The sequence below is a fragment of the Loxodonta africana genome, chromosome 13 (genome assembly GCF_030014295.1).
Source record: "Loxodonta africana isolate mLoxAfr1 chromosome 13, mLoxAfr1.hap2, whole genome shotgun sequence".
In the NCBI taxonomy this organism is placed as follows: Eukaryota; Metazoa; Chordata; class Mammalia; order Proboscidea; family Elephantidae; genus Loxodonta; species Loxodonta africana.
In genome coordinates this window covers 82,710,136-82,730,093 of record NC_087354.1, presented here as the reverse complement: position 1 = coordinate 82,730,093, position 19,958 = coordinate 82,710,136, and the positions used below count along the sequence as shown (strand labels likewise).

The 19,958-nt window shown below is 34.6% G+C and overlaps 1 protein-coding gene across 1 annotated transcript in view; it reads right to left on the bottom strand.

Moving 5' to 3' along the window:
• GLRB (glycine receptor beta) overlaps positions 1 to 19,958 on the bottom strand; it is a 144,228-nt gene that overhangs the window by 25,238 nt on the left and 99,032 nt on the right. The window contains exons 4-7 of the mRNA XM_003418498.4: positions 15,609 to 15,838; positions 15,419 to 15,501; positions 13,714 to 13,854; positions 8,315 to 8,467 (exon numbers count right to left, since the gene is read on the bottom strand). Coding sequence (XP_003418546.2) covers positions 8,315 to 8,467; positions 13,714 to 13,854; positions 15,419 to 15,501; positions 15,609 to 15,838 — 607 coding nt within the window. The remainder of the gene's footprint in view (positions 1 to 8,314; positions 8,468 to 13,713; positions 13,855 to 15,418; positions 15,502 to 15,608; positions 15,839 to 19,958) is intronic.

Sequence of the window (19,958 nt, the reverse complement as noted above, 5' to 3'; positions counted from 1 at the left end):
ATTATCAATAGCATAATCCATTGCCATTGAGTCGACTCTGACTCATAGGGACCCCACAGGACAGAGTAGAACTGCCCTACATGGTTTCCAAGGCTGTAGTCTTTATAGAAGCAGACCACCACATCTTTCTCCCATGGAGCGACTGGTGGGTTCAAACTGCCAACTTTTCGGTTAGCAGCCAACCCACTTAACCACTGCACCATCATGGTTCCACATACAATGTACCAAGTTGTATTAACTTAGCTGTATACCTGAATATGTATTCTGATATTGAAACTTTATGAAGAAATGGTGGCCTTAAAAGCAACTTAATGGGTTTTATACTATATTTGGTAGAAAATATAAAGAAACTTTAAATTGGGGTGAGAGAAAATGACATTATTCAAAGCAATGCCTAAGTAAAGTCTCTCCGGTAGGGGCATGCAGAACATACTAAGAGGGGGAAGACAGTAGTTAAAGAAAAAAAACATAAGGAAATGAAGGTCTAATGATGGTAGGATCAATGTAAAAGGACTTAGGAGAAAAGGTTCTGTTGCTGATTGAAGGGAAGAAGTAAAGACCAAATCAAAATTCTAAACAGAATAACTGGGAAATGCCCATGAGAGATGGTAAGAGGAGGTTCTGGAGAAAACATGATGACTTTGGTATGAAAACACTGAGTAAGGTCAGGTAAAGGCCAAGAAACAAAGAACAATGACCATGAGACAGTACAGCGCACATGAGAATTAGAAAGATCTTTTAAAAAGGAAAGTTTAGCAAATATATCATTCAGATGAAGGTTGTGTTGAAAAGAAGAGGGCTTTGTAAGGCAAAGATGCTGGAGTGTAAGAAAAATGGAACAGAGGAATAGATGACGGGATTGCCTTTAAAAGAAGAAATACAACTTTCATAGGCTTTGTGGGGAGTAAATAGGTATTCATAATTCTCTGGTGGGTTTTTTAAGTTAGAAACTATGCTGGTCAATTCTGTTAAGATTTTTATCACCTCAAAGATGTGAAAATAGAAATGGAGATAAAATAAGAAGGAAAAGAAAGTGAACATGCACTATGTGCCCCAACTTCAGGAAATCATATTACAATAGGAAATATCCACTTACTGTTTATTTTTAAAATAAGTTTTAAAATAGTATTTCTTTGGACAAATACCAAGTGTTTTAGCAATATTTTAACATGAACTTCATAGAGTATTACTTCATTGTTAATGCTAGTAAAACTCAGTCCGTATTTTAATAAATTATAAACAAATAAATGTGAAACCTATCATTCATAAAATGTAGATTTTTATAATTTTAATATTATGTTGCTAATAAATCACTCTCATATAACAGAGCTCCTCTTGAATAAATTCCAGGATTCCTGGGCATAATACTTCTAAAACATGTTTAAAATACATGGACTTTATTTATCAGAATTTCTCTTCCCTAAAAAAAAAAAAAAAAAATTTTTTTTTAATGTAAAAATAAATTAAGCCTAGATTTCAAATGAGGGAAAATGTCATAAAATTTATATCAATGATTACAAATAGATATGGGGTCTACATTTATTAAAAGTTAAAACTAACAAATAATATAAATTAGACCATTAATTAATTATGGTAGAATTGAACAAAAATCTCTATAAACAAGTCAGAGTGAATGATATTTTGCTCATCAACATGCACACATGATTTTATAATGATACAATTGTCTTAATTATTCAAGAGGTCAGTATGTATCATGAACTGTATTATTGACAATGGAACACCCAGAGATTGCATATTCCACTAATCTCAGAGGAAGAGTCTGCAAAATAATTCCTTAATAGCATATATGTTAGCAATGTATTAACAAAATGAGGAACTCTTCCGCTGAAGACCAAGAAATTTAAAAAGAAGAAAGAAGAAAAGAAAGGGGGGAGGAAAGGAAAAAAGATGCAGGATAGGAATAACATGGCATTTGTTCTTAATACCAAATGCCATGAACGGGAGAAGCAGGTCAAGGAGAAATCACAAGGGTACAAACATCAACTCCTGCGTAAACTCAAAACAATTTGTCTCACACAAGTGTTACCAAATTATTTTAACATTTTAATCAAAGACTACTAAAAGAAAAACTACTATCATGTGAGAATCCATGAATACTTCTTGAAATTTTTTAAAGAGGTCCTTACAATAAAAAACATTTTGAACCACTGATCTAGATGATAAGAAAATAGTATAAAAGGAAGGATAGGTCTGTGTGGTCTACTATTAGGTCTGAATTGTGACTTGAATTATTCATCTTTTTATATTTTTATTGAACGCTTTTTGTTAAAAAAAAAAAAAAAAGTTCTATTCCCTGGTAGTAACAACTAAAACATTTTTTGTTCAAGAAGAAAAGGTATAATAGTATAGCTAAAAAACTGCAAAAAGTTACACTCTTATTTACTTGTATAATTGCTTCCAAAACTTAGAGAAATAAAGACAAAGTCTTTACCCACAATTCATAGAAGCTTTGATGTTTGTTAACAATGAAGAAAGCAAATTAAAAAAAAAAAAAGGGGGAGAAAAATAAAACTAGGATACAAAACTAATAAAATTAAACCCAGGGAAAATTAAAATAATTCATGTATGCTATATGTATTTCTCCTAACTTTTATAAAATATGGATCATAGTAGAAAGAGATTGGTAAACAATCTTTTCTTTCAATTCTTTGGAACAACAAGTAGGAAAAAGAAATGTTGAGTCAACTTAGCTATTTCAAATGGATATCCTAAAATTTAATAAGAGTCAGTAAAATTATTTTTAGTTGAAATTATACATATATGTATATAATAACAGAGTTTCAAAATAACTGAAGAATAAATTGACAGAATTAAAAGGAGGAACAGATTACAGTTGGAGATTTTAACACCTCTCTCACCAACAACTCAAATAACTAGACAAAAGAATTAGCAAAGACAAAAAATTTCAACAACACCATGACCCATTTTGACTCTAGCGATATTTACAGATCTCATTTGTCATCTAACAATGATAAATTGCACAGTATTTGCAAGTGTGCATACCAGAAATAACCATATGCTGGGCCATCAAAAAAATAAGTCACAATAAACATGTAAGGATTCATACAGGATCTATACAAAAAGAAAACATGGAGTATTTTCTCAGGCAAAAATTGAATTAAATTAGAAAGCAGTAATATTCAGGTACCTGGGAAAACCCTAAATATTTAGAAATCTGTCTACAAATTTCTAAAGTATCAACAGGTCAAAGAAGAAATCACAAAGGAAATTAAAAGGCATTTTAACTGAAAGGTGATGAAAACACACCAAAATTTGCACAATGCAGCTAAAGCAGCACTTACAGGGAAAATTGTAACTTAAAATGCTCATGCATGAAAAGAAGATCTAAAATCAATTATCTGAGTTCCCATCTGAAGCAACTGAAAAATAAGAGCAAAGCAAACCCAAGCTAAATAAAAAAAGGAAGTAAAAAAGACAAGAGCTAAAACCAATGAAAAAGAAAATTATCAAACAGAGAAAATCAACGAAATCAAAAGTAGTGCTTTAAAAATACAAATAAAATTGAAAAGATAGAATTCACAGGTAATATCAGCAATGAAGGAGGGGATATAAGGACAGCCAGACATTAAAAGGATAAGGGAATATCATGAATGATCTAGTGCTAATAACCTTCCCAATTTATTTTACAATGTCACTAAGTCACTATCTTCTTGCAACCAAAATCAGACAAAGACCACACCAGAAGACTACATACCAACATCCTTCATAAAAACACACACACATAAAGAAAAACCCTGAACAAAACTTTAGCATACAAAATCCAATGATATATAAAAAAGATAATATATCATGCCCAACTGGTGTTTATCCAAAGAACACAAGGTTAGATTAACATCTGGAAATCAATCAGTATAATTTACAATATTAACAAAATAAAGAGGAATACTCATATAATCACGTAAATACATGCAGGAAAAGCAACTGACAAAATTCAACACTCACTCGTGGTAATAACCCTCAGCAAATCAATCTGTTGGAAACATCTACGAAAAATTCTATAACTATCATCACACTTTAACAGCAAATGGTTCAATTATTTCTACCTACAATCAGGAATAAAGCATCTTTCAACAATTCTATTCCACATTGCATTAGAGATCCTGGGAATTACAATACGACAAGGAAACTAGTGTTGATGAGGATGCGAAACAAGTGATAGGAATGCAAAACGGGACCCCCATTTTGATAAGTTCTTAGGCAGTACACCCATGCCTCATTTATCCACCACATCATTACCTGACATTTTGCATTTACAACAACAGTAAAAAAACTACTATTTTACTATCCAATTATTGGCAACATACATCTGGCAGTGACAAATGCTGAGATGCAAGGTGAGACTAATGCTGGCTGTGATGGTTAAGGTTATGTGTCAGTCCTTGGATGGACCATGATCCTCAGCGGTTTGGCAGTTTTGCAATAATGTAATTTGGCAGTTATGTAATGTAATTTGGCAGTTATGTAATGATGTAGTCATTCTCCATTATATGATCTGATATGGTCATCCTCCATTTTCACATAATGCCTATTTTCACATAATAATCTAGTCTTTGGACCCTAACCATGTTGATAAGTGAGAAAGGGGTATTTATTTTATAAAAAGAAAACAGACTTTGCCATACAACTCAAAAGTATCATTCCCAGGTATTTACCAAAGAGTAATGGAAACATGGAGTCCCTGGGTGATACAAATGGTTAACACGCTTGGCTGCCAACCAAAAGGTTGAAGGTTCAAGCCCACCCAGAGCTGCCTCAGAAGACAGACATGGAGATCTACTTCTAAAATATTAGCCACTGACAACCCTATGGAGCGCAGTTCTACTCTGACATGCATGAGGCTGCCATGAGTCAGAATCAACTCGACATCTGTTTTTGGTTTTTGTTTTTAAATAAAAACATATATCCATATAAGACTCATTCACAAATATTCATAACATATTTATAACACCTAAAATATGGAAATAATCCAAATGTCCATCAATTGTTGAATAGAAACAGAAACTGTGGTGTATCACACTATGAAACACTACTCAGCAATACAGAACCAAATAATACCTGCAAAAACATGGATAAATATCAGAAACATAAATACGCCCCTATTCTCCAGCTTTCTTTTAATGAGTGTGGCTAGAGAAAAACATGCCACCATGATGACAAGTATCACTTTAAATTTATAACCACTAACCTCGAGAAGTCCATAATCCTGTCATGCCATCATGGTGTATTTCCCTTGTCCATTCACTAATTTTTCCCTCTTCAAACCCACAAAAATCTACCCCATCTAACTTGAAACTCATGGCCTTACTTGCTATTTTAATGATGAAAAAAAAAAAAAAAAATTACAAGCCCACACCACCATATCTACCCATTTATCCTGTCTGTGCCCATATCCCATAGCCCAGAGGTCAACAAACTATGGCCTGTAGGCCAGTCTTTTTCAACACCTGTTTTTATAAAGTTTTATTGGATCACATCCATACCTGTTCTAGCGCACATTGTCTATAGCTGTTTTAGTGCTATGACAGCAGAATTGAGTAGATGTGACAAAAACCATATGGCCCATCAAACAAATATTTACTATCTGGCCTCACAGAAGGTACATGCTGACCCTGGGACAAATCCACAGCGTTCCTAACAAAGGAGCACTTTGTTATTTCTACCCAAAATCTCCACTCTCTGGATTTCACCCCCACTCACTGACTCAAAGATACTGCTCCTATTCTTCTCCCTCTTTTCTGTTTTTTTCTTCATTACTAGTTATTTTTCATCAACAAATAATCATGCTGTGATTCCGGCCACCTTAAAAAATAAAATATCAATCTCTCTTCCCATCACAGCTACTTCTCTATTCTCTTTTACAACTAAAAATCCCCAATAAGATGTCTCTAGTTCTTTCCCTTCTGTTCTGTATTAAAGCCATTCTAATTAGACTTTGCAGGGTAAAAAAAGGTATTTTCCTGGTTCCTGAGAGATAGGTCTAAGCCCTTGCAATCTCCTGAGTAACTGAAGGACCCTTGGTGGTGCAGCGGTTAAACTGATCAACTGCTAACCAAAAGGCTGGTGCTTCAAAACCACCAGCGGCATCATGGAAGAAAGGTGTGGCTGGCAGTCTGCTTCTGTAGAGATTTATAGCCTTGGAAACCCTATGGGGTTGCTATGAGTTGGAATCAACTCGATGGCAGTGGGTTTGATTTTTTGGTTTTTTGTTATCTGTGGACCTCCACACCATACCTGAGAGTTTATGCTAATGAGATGACTCAGGTGGAGCTGCCCAGGCCAGAAAGACCATCTCCTGATCTAAGCCCACTTTGAGGGGGTAGGGGTGGAGATGCTGGGCAGGATTCCATCAAGTATGCCAATGAAATGAGGCCCAATAAAGGCTCTGGACACAAAGTTCCATGGGCTTCCTGGTGATAAAAAAACATCTGTTCTCAGGATGGTGACCTACCTCTTTGGGACAAGGGAACTCCCTATTGGGAACCCATCCATGTCTTGCCCTTTGCATCTCTTATTTATGCTGATCCTGATTTTCATTCTTTATAATAAAACCTGTAATCACAGTATAATCAAAATATAGCACTTCCCATGAGTTCTGTGAGTCATTCTAGTACAGTGAGAAACCTCAGGGAGTAGGGGGAGCCAGAAGGTCAGAAGTGAGAAGAGGCAGGGAACCTCCGAGCTTATGGTTGGTATTCTGAGGGGATAGTCAGAAGACCCCAAATTTGTAGCTAGCAGGTCAGAAATGAGGGCGTTGTGGGGATTCCCAAGTTTGTGGCTGGTGTCTGAAGTCTTGGGCAGTTATGGCAGCCTGGAGGACCGACCTCCTCAGGGGATTAACATCAGAGGTAGGAGTGCTGTGTGTGCAGCCAATGTCAGAACAGAGGGCACAGAACTGACAGCGAACTGGTCTGTATTAAACAACACAGTATGGTGTGAGAAGTGGAAATTTGATTTTTCCACACAGACAGGGACTTGTTCTCTGTGATTTTTATTAGATGTAAACCACTAAATTTCTTATTCAGATAAAATTAACATCTTCATGCTTTTTTCCTAGTTTCCAACTTTTTAAAATCTGTGTTTCATTAAAGTCCTCTAATAAGTCTGGAGGGGGATTTGCACAAAGCCTTTTTGATGGAAAATAAAATAAAATTCAGCCACCAATCACTCACAGAGAGGTCAGATATATCACAGCCTTACCTATATGAGTTCCAGGTGATACTCAGAAAACATACACATTCAAACACACACACACAGAGTAATAAAACGTCTGAAATTCCAATCAAAATTTACTGTCACAGTGTTCTTATTTTGAAGTTCACTCACTTTATCCATATGGAAGGTATCTTTATTATATCCCCAAGCAAAGACTATTTAACTTTTATACAGACAATTCTCAAAAATGGGCTAATGGTATTTCTATGTCACAAAGCGTTAAAAATTAACTGGAGAGCACCGGCATGGGGGGAGGGGGCGACCAGCCTGAAGCACTCTAGCCACCCCTGACGATACAACACACAATAGCTGATGTTTATGAAAACAACGCTAAGTAACATTTTAAAAAGATAAATTACGTTACATAGTCCCTAATTAGGAGCATAGGGTAGTATATAATATTATTTAGAAAGATTTTTGTCAAAAATCATTACTTGTTTTAACTTTGGCACTACTGAAAATTTTACACTTCATTTACCTGTGAAAATCCCTTACTAATACTTATTTCATGACAGAAAAGGTAGGATACATCAGGTGTGGAGATTTAAAATACACCGAGGACCCGAAAAGAAAAATGTGACTTAATTATAAAGTGCAAAAATACTGAGAATATCTTGTTCAATGTCAAGTATTGAAGAAAGCCTAAAAAAGAATTTAAAAAAAAAATTTTTTTATACGTTGCCATTAATTTCAAAATCCATTTTTTCAAAATAATTAATTATACGTTAGTTGTCTTCAAGTCTGCTCTCTCTCACTCATGGCAAGCCTGTGTACGACAGAGCTGAAACACTGCCCAGTCCTGCACCATAATTGATTATATAGGCCACAAACGAACAAATAAAAAAACAAACCCATTGCTGTCAAGTCAATTCTCATTCATAGCGACCCTACAGGACAGAGTAGAACTGCCCCATAAGGGTTCCAAGGAAAGGCTGGTGGATTCGAACTGCCAACCTTTGGGTTAGCATTTGGGTTCTTAACCACTGCACCACCAGGGCTCCTATATAGACCAAAGATAAAACAAATTGCTGACATGAGAGAGAAACATGCAAATCTTTACCTAGGGGCACTCTGGCAGCACTAGCATCCGGGTTGATCCAGAAGGAAAGCCAGGAGAGGACCACAATCAGTAGGGTCGGCGCATAGACACCCATCATGTAAAACCCAACCTGTCTCCGCAGGGTGAAGATGACTTCTACACACGTGTAATAGCCTTTGAAAACACAAACATGTTCACGGTATGAGGTCTTCACCCACAGCCATTTTCAAGATCAATAACGTACCTGTAAATTGTAAGTCACTTCTCTTTGAGGCAATTTCACCAAATAAACTCAGCAAAAAAAAAAAACAAAAACAAATTTCCCTTAGATATATATAATTTATATGATCTAAAAGGGTAACATTAGCGACCCTGCTTCCCTGACCTTGCACAGCTTCAGTATGACTTCGAGAAATAGATACCAAATGCTGGTCCACTACGTCAGTGTCTAGATTTTTATGTCTTTGTTCAGGGATTTTGCAATAGATTTAAACTTTTCGTTACCCATGGGTACTCTGAGGGAAAAGGATCTAACAGAGTCATAGAGGGAGCAGTAAATCAAAGAGGCACAAGTCTAACAGGGACACTCCAGGACGGTACATCGTCAGCATAACTCTCCAGCCACCCGGACCACTTGTTATCTGGAAAGAATGGCAGTCTACAATATCTCATATGTACATTTAGACCTTAAAAATTTAAGAAAGTGCTGGAAGTAAACATTAGCAAGGATAAAAGTTAAATATGTTCAGTCTATTGGGATAAAAGATCTCCTAGTGCAAACATCTGACATTCCTCAGTTCTCTCTCCGGCCCTACTCCAGGCCTTTTAATGTACTTTAATTGGAGAATGAGGGAAAGGATTTTCACTTTCACAAGCTAAGGCAAAGGCAGAAACTGCTTTACAACATAATTCAGAGCTGCCAAGACATCAACTTCTCCCCATGGAGATAAATACATTTTAAAATTAATCACGAATTATGGAAAGCCTCATGATAGCCTTTGCTGACTTGAGATAGGAAATAAGTGACATGATCATTCTCATAGCAGTCATTATACAAGAGCCATTTCCACATGTTTCAGGTTGGTTTTTAAGTATTTTAATGCTGAAAATGCTTAATTTAGATACAAATGTCTTTTAACAAAAATAAGATGATTCATAAATATCAGAAAGTTAAAATACCTTCCTTTGTGTTCAGACTAAGCTGTACATAATTATTTAAAAGATGTTGAAACAAATAAATGAATGGTTGAATGACCAGTATACAAATAATTACAGAGAAAAAGGCAATGTTACTTTCTTACTATTTTATAGGTTACAAGTAGTATTTACTTATTTTCCCTTATTGTGAAGAATATACATATATACTTTTGACACTAGAATAATCTTAATATTTACTCCCAAATGATACCTAGAGCAGTACTTGCACACAATAGTGTCTTGGTAAGTGCTGAATAAATGAATGACTATTCACATCCTCTCATCAAATAAGTAAGGTTAGAAGTTCATCCTTTCTTCCAGTGTAAATTATAATCATAGCTACCTCTAAGAAATTAGAAAGGTACTAGGGCTCATAAGTAACAAAAACAATTAATTGATTTGAACTGAAGTAAATTCCAAATTATGTCACATATATCCTTGTTACATAACAAACAAGAAGTGGAGGAGTTTCCCGTGTTTATTTCAATTTCATCAAAGCTACATAATTCATTTAAATCATTGAAAAGTTTTCTAAAGTTATAAAAGGCAAAACGATGAAAAAAATTTATCTTTTTTTCTGTTCCTTGACATTCAACTTCCTGCCTGGACCAACAAGAACATGTGTCTGCAACTAACAATCGTGCAATATTTCCAAAGTACAGTCTTTGGAAACTCCAACTGCTGCAACTAAGGAGTTCACGGTGTTTCCCAAAAGTGGTTTTGAAAAACTTCACTTACTAAGAGCATCACTTACTCAAGTTAATGGTATGTTATCGGATGTCCATCACTTACTCAAGTTAATTGTATGTTATCGGATGTCCATAGTGCATAGGAAATGGAGAACACAACGTATGTGCTCCTAAACAAATTACCCATTTCTAGGTAGCCTCAGCTGTGACAAATCTTATAGCAATTACCATAAAGTTGCTCACATTATAATGAATTTTTCTATCCATCCAGTGATGTGTAAGTGACAGCCTAAACAGCATGAGTCCTGTGTTCTAAGGCAGCTTTCAAACACTTGCCTTTTATGGGGCACCCACTAGGGGAGCTTTGGGAGCCTTGGATGCATTTAGCAGTAAAATACATGCTTGATTATTGTAGTGATTTTCTCTATAAACTTTTATGAGAAATACTTCTTGATCTTTTTTCAGTACTGTTACATTTACGAGAGACAGGTGGGCAGCTAATTGATATAAATGTTCATTGGGCACATTCAATTTACCTTCTATTTCCTGTTAGATTTTATTTCATTATTACTCACTTGGGTTTCCAATTTAAGCATTTTTGAAGGCTTGTTTTTTTATACATTCTCCACTGTCACAATTTCCACAATCATAGAAAAGCATAATTTTTAATGAAGTTAAGCTGAGTCATTATTTCCACAGAATTAAAGAAAATGTTGGTCATCATTTGTCACTATGAGTTGAAATCATCTCGACGGCAACGGGTTTGGTTTGTTTGGTTTTATATACCTTCTCCACTATTTTATTCTTAGGCATTCCATATATTTTCAATTTGCGGATTTTCCGATGAGATTTCTAAGTATTATCCAAACATTTAAAATGTTTTACTTATATTCATATGATGATTCACGTAAATGCTAATAAAGTACCTGAAACATAGTAAGTGCCCGATAAATATTATGTTCACAGAGTTTTTTGTTATTTTCTGTAGCTAATGAGATAACAATGATTTTTATGATAACAAAAAATACCACTGGGGGGAACTTTACATATTATAACTCTTGAGTAAACCCACAAGTCCTCTTTAACACAACGCTCCTTCTTCTTTCTTTATTAGACTTAAAACAAATTACACACATTGTTTGTTTACTTATTTACCACAAGGAATCTAGAACATAGCTCTTTAAAGGGAGGGAACCTGTTGTTTAGTTACTGCTGAGTTCTCAGATGGAGATTTTTAAAACACAGGCTTAAAAGTAAAAATAAATAAATGATCACCCTCCAGGATTTCAGTCCTATATCATTTTATGCTATTACGTGAAATTAGAAATAAAATTACTTTTATTTCTAAATGAAATAAATGATTTTACTAATTTTTTATAATTTCTGAAATTACTTTCATCTCTAGATGAAGTTTAAAACTTCAGTTGGGTCTATATCGAATTTCTAAAATCAGTTTACAGACTACTCATTTGTAAATGTTAAACATATTGGTAATTATTTTCCATATATAACAGGACTCCACAGGCAGCGTAGCAACATCTCCGGTTTTAGACTTACTATTCCAGTGCCAGAGCTTAGTAACAGTACGGCTGTGGGTAAGTTACTTAATTTCTTTGCTTCCTTAAAAGGGGACAATGAAAATACTTAATTTAAAGGATTTCTGTGAAGATTAAATGATACAATTCCTGTAAAACATTTACTAAGCCAATGCCTAACACATAGCAAGTACTCAAAATGTCAGCTACTAAGTATGTGTTCCTAAACAAGAATCTAAAAAGAAGTTCTGGTTTCAAGATTATGTTTTCATTACCAAGTGAGCTGTAAAAATCCCTAAAAATTACAGTCAATCTTCTTGAGTGAGGAGCACACAGGGGAGGAGGAACACTAAATTGGTTCCCGTGGCTGACACTAACTTGACTGGTGACATTCAATAAGTCACTCGGCAAGCCTGGGCCTCAGTTATTTTATGTGTTAAATAAGGGAGCTGGCTCAGAAATATCAGTAAGATCACTTCCATATCGAACAACTATGTATCCAAAGTACTCACTGAGTACTTTGATGGTCATATTTTTAAGAACTCTGTTTGTACTTTTTAAAAAGTTGAGAATTCTTTTACCAGTGTGTGAGTATTTGATTGTTATCTCTCTTGTCTCAATAAACTATAAAATTACAAGCTCTAGAAAAGGATATATATAAACACCCCCCCAAAAAATATGTACACCAAAAATTCATAGCCATCAAGTCGATTCTGACCCATAACAACCCTACAGGACAGAGTAGAACTGCCCCATAGAGTTTCCAAGGAACAGCTGATGGATTCGAACTGCTTACCTATTGGTTAGCAACCATAGCTCTTAACCACTGGGCCAACAGGGCTTCATGTATTTTATATATGTTAATGTATCTGAAGGCAAACACAACAGACGCTTATACTAACTTTATCTCCCAGTTGCCTAGTGATGCCTTTATTATGTCACTGTAAATATCCAAATATTCAGCCTATCTTTTATTTTTAATATCAGCAGGAATGTTTTAAATTATATTTTGGCCCTTGATGATGTCACCTTGGAGGCATTTTAGTTCAAACATCAGATCTTTCTAAATGCTGTACATTTACACTATATATTTTTACCATTGCAAGGTCAACATAAATATTACACTCAACCTAAACTTTCAGTATATCTATTCCTGAATATCTTTGTCGTGATTTGCTTCGGTGTTACTGAATTACACTGTGTGGTAATTTATACACTGAATTGATTATTAATGTAACAATCAAAACTCAATCATCATTTTTACTTATTATTACTAAGTTAAACAACACTATATTTAATGTTCAAGACTCTTAATAACCTATAACTACCAGGTTTTTTTTTTTAGCAGTAAAGACGCAAAGGTTGAATACTGATCATATTATGACAGTATTAAGTAATGAGTACTGTGCTTTCATTTCTGCAAAAGCTTGATGGAATTTAATGAATGAGGTCAATTTGTTCTGCTTTTCAGAATTGGCTATTGTCTGACACAGGTCAAGAAGATTTTTAAAAGTAATATTTACTGATGATCAGTTGCTTCACACTCAATGTTTCTTATAAAATTAAGAATATGGGTCAACTACCATCTAAAAACTGCCCCAAATCCTCTGGGTATATATACATGGACGATGTTGTCCATATCTATAATGTTTGACCCAAAATTAAATCTTGCCAAAAGAAGAATTTCTTCTCAACATCTAAGAAAGCCTGGGAGACGCCTGGGAGGGCTCAGGTTCCGAAAATAAAAAAAATTAAAATCTCTTGCTACCAGGATAACATAAGAAAAGCATAAATATCCAGTGATGAAAAGTTCAAAAAATGTTAGTGAATTTCAACTCTATAAAAGATTTAAGTATATATGCGCAAATATCAACTAGTTAGAAATAGTGAACTTATTTTAATTAGTTTTCTTTTTCTCTGCCTTTAGCATATATTAATATTAAAAAATGAATCTCTGAAATAGGACTTAGCTCTGTTTAATTTAAAGAATATTACTTACCAGTGCCTTTATAGTATTTTGTACAGTTCCCATATTCAATATCTTCCTTTTTAATATCAAATTGAGGCAAGGCAATTTTTTCTAACTGAACAGGATCCCCTGACTGCCAGATAAACCGTAAATCATCAGTTGTGTAACCAACTATAAATAAAAATAAATTATAAATAAAAATGTTAGTCTGAAATATAGGTAATTTTTAAAATGCTTTCTTAATCTTTTAATATACAAATATTAAACACAGCAAAAAATGACAAAAATAGGGACTCTTTATACTAAATCATTGCTAAGAAAATATAAAGAGGTAAAATTCTATGGCTACTAATGAAAATATTACCACAAGAGTTATAGACCATAAAGAAAAAAAAAAAAAAAAAAAAAGACGAGTTAAAATAATCAGCTTATTTCAAATAGGTAAAATCCTATCTTGTCACAGGCAGTAGTCCATTTCTCTATATCGAAATTCTAAATTGCCACTAATAAAAAAGTTACAAACAAGTGGTTAGCTTTCCAAATGTATATTTATAGTAGTGCAATAAGCCGTTGCCGTAATATGCTATGTAAAATTCTTTTTGAAAACTATTCTAGGCAATAACTGTTCTACAGGAGCTGTATTACCATAGAAGAGCAAGAAACCATCCCTCAAATACACATCCTTACAGCAGCCTTTAGCATCCTGAAGTACACATTTTGCTTAGGTCACGCAGCTACAACGTAATGATCCGATAGGATTTTACAGCATATGATGGTCCACTGTCCAACTCTAGTGTGCGTTTTTCAAAGCAATACTTCAGTGCATCTGGTAGTAGAATTAGATGTTGGAATGTAATATATACAACCACATACACTCATGTATATATGTGTATACACAACACACACACAAACATACACTCATGCAAACTCTCACTTTATAGGTAGAAGGCAAAAAATACTGTTAAAATTTAGGATCCTTTTCAGCAAGGTTTTGAAAAACAACAAAAGTCCACTAGGTAAGAAATTATACCATCTAGTAAGCATGTACAAGACATTTTACAAGATATTATGCTTCACTGTTTGTAGACTTAGCTCATGGTATATAGATATTTAGGCTAAAGATCCCTTATAACATTGGTGCTAATTTTTCAAGGTTTGTTTCCTATTCTATTTTCAAAAGATGAGCATAATAGCAAATTAATTAATATATCTGCTTTATAGATAAATAATTAAAATTAGTAATCTAGTTCATCTCTTATAAACTAAAGATATATAGTCATAAAAACATAAAAAATACAATTTGGAAAAACACTTTTTCTATACATCCAAAGACAATGACTGCTTGGTAGGATACAGCGGATATTTTTCAAATTTTCTACTATGAAAATATGACTTTTAGCATCATAAAAGTTACTTAATTTAGGGTACCATATTCTCCTTTACCTTGCCTGTATTACTAATTAAAATGAGGATGGTAGTTGTAAGTAAGTTAGAAATGTACACCTACATCAACTGAATTGACATCAAAGACTAGTACAAAAAGGGTTTGTCTATCTTAACACAAAGCAAGATAGTAAACGAATAACCATAATTTCCCTAAAAAAATTATTCTAATGACTATTTACAATCACATGCATTAGTTTTACCATTGTTATCTGAGATACTAGTAGAATGAATTGCCTAGAAATTTTAAGCATTTTTATTGCCATAGTCACTTATAGGCTTATTTACATACAGCTCTCAAGTTGCATCTTGCAACGCTGTGTGTCCATGGGAAACAAGGTCAAGTCCAAAGGGCAGGAAAGAGTAATAGATAACCTGAAAGTAGGAACAGGGGTGTTAGAAATCATCTTAAATACCTCTATGTGATCTAGCGGTTTTAAAAGGAAAACATAAGTATACAAACATGAAACATGAAACAGTACCTCATGCTGACCAGGACATCTCCATCCCGAAAAATAAAGAGGAGGATATTTTCCTGTGTCACATCATGAAAATTGGCACTTTTTTCATTTGCAAAAAATAAATCAGGCTTCCACAGACACTTGTACATTGTAGGATCCACTGTCAGTGCATCTGAGCCCCTAAAATCACTAGGGAGCTTCAACCTGGGATCATTCCATTTTTGTCTCAGAAAGATGTTCACTCTATAGTCCTGGAAAAAAAAATGTGTATGTTTATTGCTATTTTTTAAGTATGTGTTCAGCAACAGAATAAAGAAAAAAGCTTTAATGATTAGCAACACATGGTTTTGCTCTTCTAACATCAAGCAGGATCGCAACAGCTCAGTCACTAAGTAAGACCTCCATCAACCATATTAATAAAACTGTTGTCTCTAATTACCATCTACAAACATTTTCATAACACTTGCTAGCTCAAACATCAGAATACAATTTTACCAACAATTGGATCACCTTATAGAAAAACCAATTACTTCAATTGGTTAGATGGTGGCATTGTAAAAGCACAAGAATTCCTAAATGGTACCATTATTCTACTCAAAAATGTAGAATAAAATTTTGTTTAAAAAATAGTTAAGAAGCTAAAGCTAGAAATTAATAACAGGAAAAATAAGGGAAAAAATTAAATACATGGAACTAAATAACACTATTTGGTCACAGAAGAAATAAAAAATAAAATTAACAAATACTTAGAATCAAATGAGAATGAAAACACAACAAACCAAAACATCTGAGACACAGCAAAAAGTGTGATCAGAGGAAAATTTATAGCAATAAATGGATACATCCAAACAGAAGAAAGGTTCAAAATAAATAACAACCAGACAACTTAAATATAAAAGGAAGAGCAAAAGAAGACCATAGTTACCAGAAGAAAGGAAATAACAAAGATCAGAGCAGAAATAAATTAAAATAGAAAACAGAAAAACAACAAAACTAGAAATAGGTTTTTTGAGAGAATTAATAAAATTGACAAACCTTTGGCCAGAGAAAAGAGAAGATGCAAATATCCAAAATAAGAAATGAAATGGGTGACATTATTGCAGAACCAAATGAGATAAAAGGTATTGTAACAGAATATTATTAAATATTGTACTCCAAGAAATATAAAAATGGGCAAATTTCTAGAAACACACTACCTACCTAAACTAACACAAATAGAGGTAGAATATCTGAACAGACCCATAACAATAGAGGAAATTGAAGATATCATTAATAAATAAATAAAACCTCCCAACAACAAAAAAGCCCCAGCCAGATGACTTCACTGGAGAATTCTATCAAACATTCAGACAAGAGTTGACATCAATTCCACTCAAACTATTCCAGAGCATAGAAGAGGAAAGAATTCTCTCTAATTCATTCCATAATCCAGCATAACCCTGATGCCAAAGCCAGGCAAAGACATCACAAAAAAAGAAAATTACAGGCCAATATTCTTCTTGAATATAGACGCAAAAATTCTCAACAAATTCTAACCAAGAGGATTCAACAGCATATCAAAAGAAAATAATGCATCATGATCAACCGGAATTCATACCAGGGATGCAACAGTGGTTCACATTAGAAAATCAATCAACGTAATTCACCGTATAAATAAAACAAAGGAAAACAATTCCATCATCATCTTAATGGATGCAAAAATGGCATTTGATAAAATCCAACACCCTTTGTTGATAAAAACTTTCACCAAAATAGGAATAGAAGGGAAATTCCTCAATATAATTAAGAGCATATACACAAAAGCAACAGCCAAAATTATTCTCAGTGAAGAAAGATTGAAAGCATTCTCCTTGAAAACAGGAAAGAGACAAGGATGCCCATTATCCCCACTCACTGGGAAAAAATCTTTGGCAACAACATATCTGACAAGCATCTTATCTCTAAAATATACAGAAAACATCGACAACTCAACAACAAAAATACATGAAATCCAATCAAAAAAAGGGCAAAGGCCATGTAAAGACACTTCACCAAAGAGGACATTCAGGTGACCAACAAACACATGAAAAGATGCTTGTGATCACTAGCCATTAACCCAAAAAAACAAGTGCCAGAGAGATGCATATCAAAACTACAATGAGATTCCACCTCGCCCCTGCAGAAAACAGCACTGATTATAAAAACAGAAAACAACGAATGCTGGCAAGGTTGTGGGAAGACTGGATCTCTTACACACTGCTGGTGGGATTATAAAATGGTACAACCACTATGGAAAAAGAATGGCTTCCTCAAAAAGCTTGAAACAGAAATACCTTCTGATCCAACAATCCCACTCCTAGATATATAACCTAGAGATCTAACAGCAGTGACACGAATAGACATAGGAACACTTATGTGCATTGTAGTATTATTCACAATAGCTAAAATAATGGAAACAACCCAAGTGCCCATCAACAGATGAAGAGATAAACAAATTGTGATACATGCATTCAATGGAATGCTACACAACTATAAAGAAAATGAGTTCAGCAAACATAACATGGATGAATCTGGAGGATATTATGCTGAGTGAAATAAGTCAATCACAAAAGGACAAATATTGTAGGTCTCACTATTATAAAAGGTCAAGAAGAGGTATACACACAGAAAGCAATATTCTCTGATGGTTACCAGGGATGGGAGGGGGAGGGAATGGAAATAACTTTTAGATAGTTGTTGTTATTGTTAGGTGCCGTTGAGTCAGTTCTGACCCATAGCGACACTATGTACTATAGAACGAAACACTGCCCTGTCATTTGCCATGCTCATAATCATTGTTCTGCTTAAGCCCACTGTTGTAGCCACTGTAACAATCCGTCTCCTTGAGAGTCTTCCTCTTTTTTGCCGACCCTGTAATCTACCAAGCATGATGTCCTTCTCCAGGGACTAATCCCTCCTGACAACATGTCCAAAGTAAGGCGCGGTCTCGTCATCCTTGCTTCTAAGGAGCATTCTGGTTTTACTTCTTCCAAGACAGATTTGTTTGTTCTTTTGGCAGTCCCTGGAATATTTAACATTCTTTACCAACACCACAATTCAACAGCATCAATTCTTCTTCAGTCTTCCTTGAGCATTGTCCAGCTTTCGCATGCATAAGATGAGATTGAAAATACCATGGCTTGGGTCAGGAGCACCTTAGTCTTCAAGGTGACATCTTTGCTTTTCAACATTTTAAAGAGGCCTTTCACAGCACAGTTACTCAACGCAATGTGTCTCTTGATTTCTTGACTGCTGCTTCTGTGGGTGTTGACTGTGGATCCAAGTAAAATGGAATCCTTGACAGCTTTAATATTTTCTCCTTTTAATGGAGGACTTCTGTTTTCTTTATGTGGCAGTGTAATCCATACTGAAGGCTACAGTGTTTGATCTTCATTAGTAAGTGCTTCAACCAACCCCTCTTCACTTTCAGCAAGCAAGGTTGTGTCATCTGCACAACTCAGTTTGTTAATGAGTTTTCTTCCAATCCTGATACCCCATTCTTCATACAGCCCATCCTTTCGGATTATCTGATCAGCAAAGAGATTGAATAGGCATGGTGAAAGGATATAACCCTGACACACACCTTTCCTGACTTTAAACCACACAGTATCCCCTTGTTTTGTTTGAACAACTGCCTCTTGATCTATGTACAGATATCCCATGAGCACAATTAAGTGTTCTGGAATTCCCGTTTTCTAGATAGTAGACACTTGTTATTTTGGGTGATGGGAAAGGCACACCAAGTGTGAGTGAAGTCTGACAACTCGATCGACATTTAGTTTCTTCATTTTCTTGAAGGTAAATGAAGACACTAAGAAATACACAAGAAAAAGGGACCATTATGGTAAATACATATACAATTTTGTGACAACAGTAATAACAACCAAAAAATATGTGTGTAGTTACATAGGTAGATAAGCATGCATGTATGTGTATAGGAAGGCATTTGTGAGTACACATGTGCATGTATACGTGTATCTGTAGACATATGTACATACATGTTTATGTGTGCTGCATATGTATTCGCTTATATAGTAAAGAACTTAGAAGGCACAGTTATGGAGACACTCTAGACATATCCAAACACCTCGTGGGACTGGTTTACTGAGTTAAAAGGCTTAGGGCCACAGTCTCATAGATGACTCAATTGGCATAATATAGTTTTGTTCTGTGGCACATAGGGGTGCTATGAGTCGGAACCGACTCAACAGCACCTAACAACAACAGTTCATAAAGATAATGTCCTAGATCCTAGTTTGGTGAGTACCGTCTGCAGTCTTAGAAGCTTACAAGTGGCCATCAGATACAACTATTGGTCTCTACTCATCTAGAGAAAAACAGAATGAAGAAAAC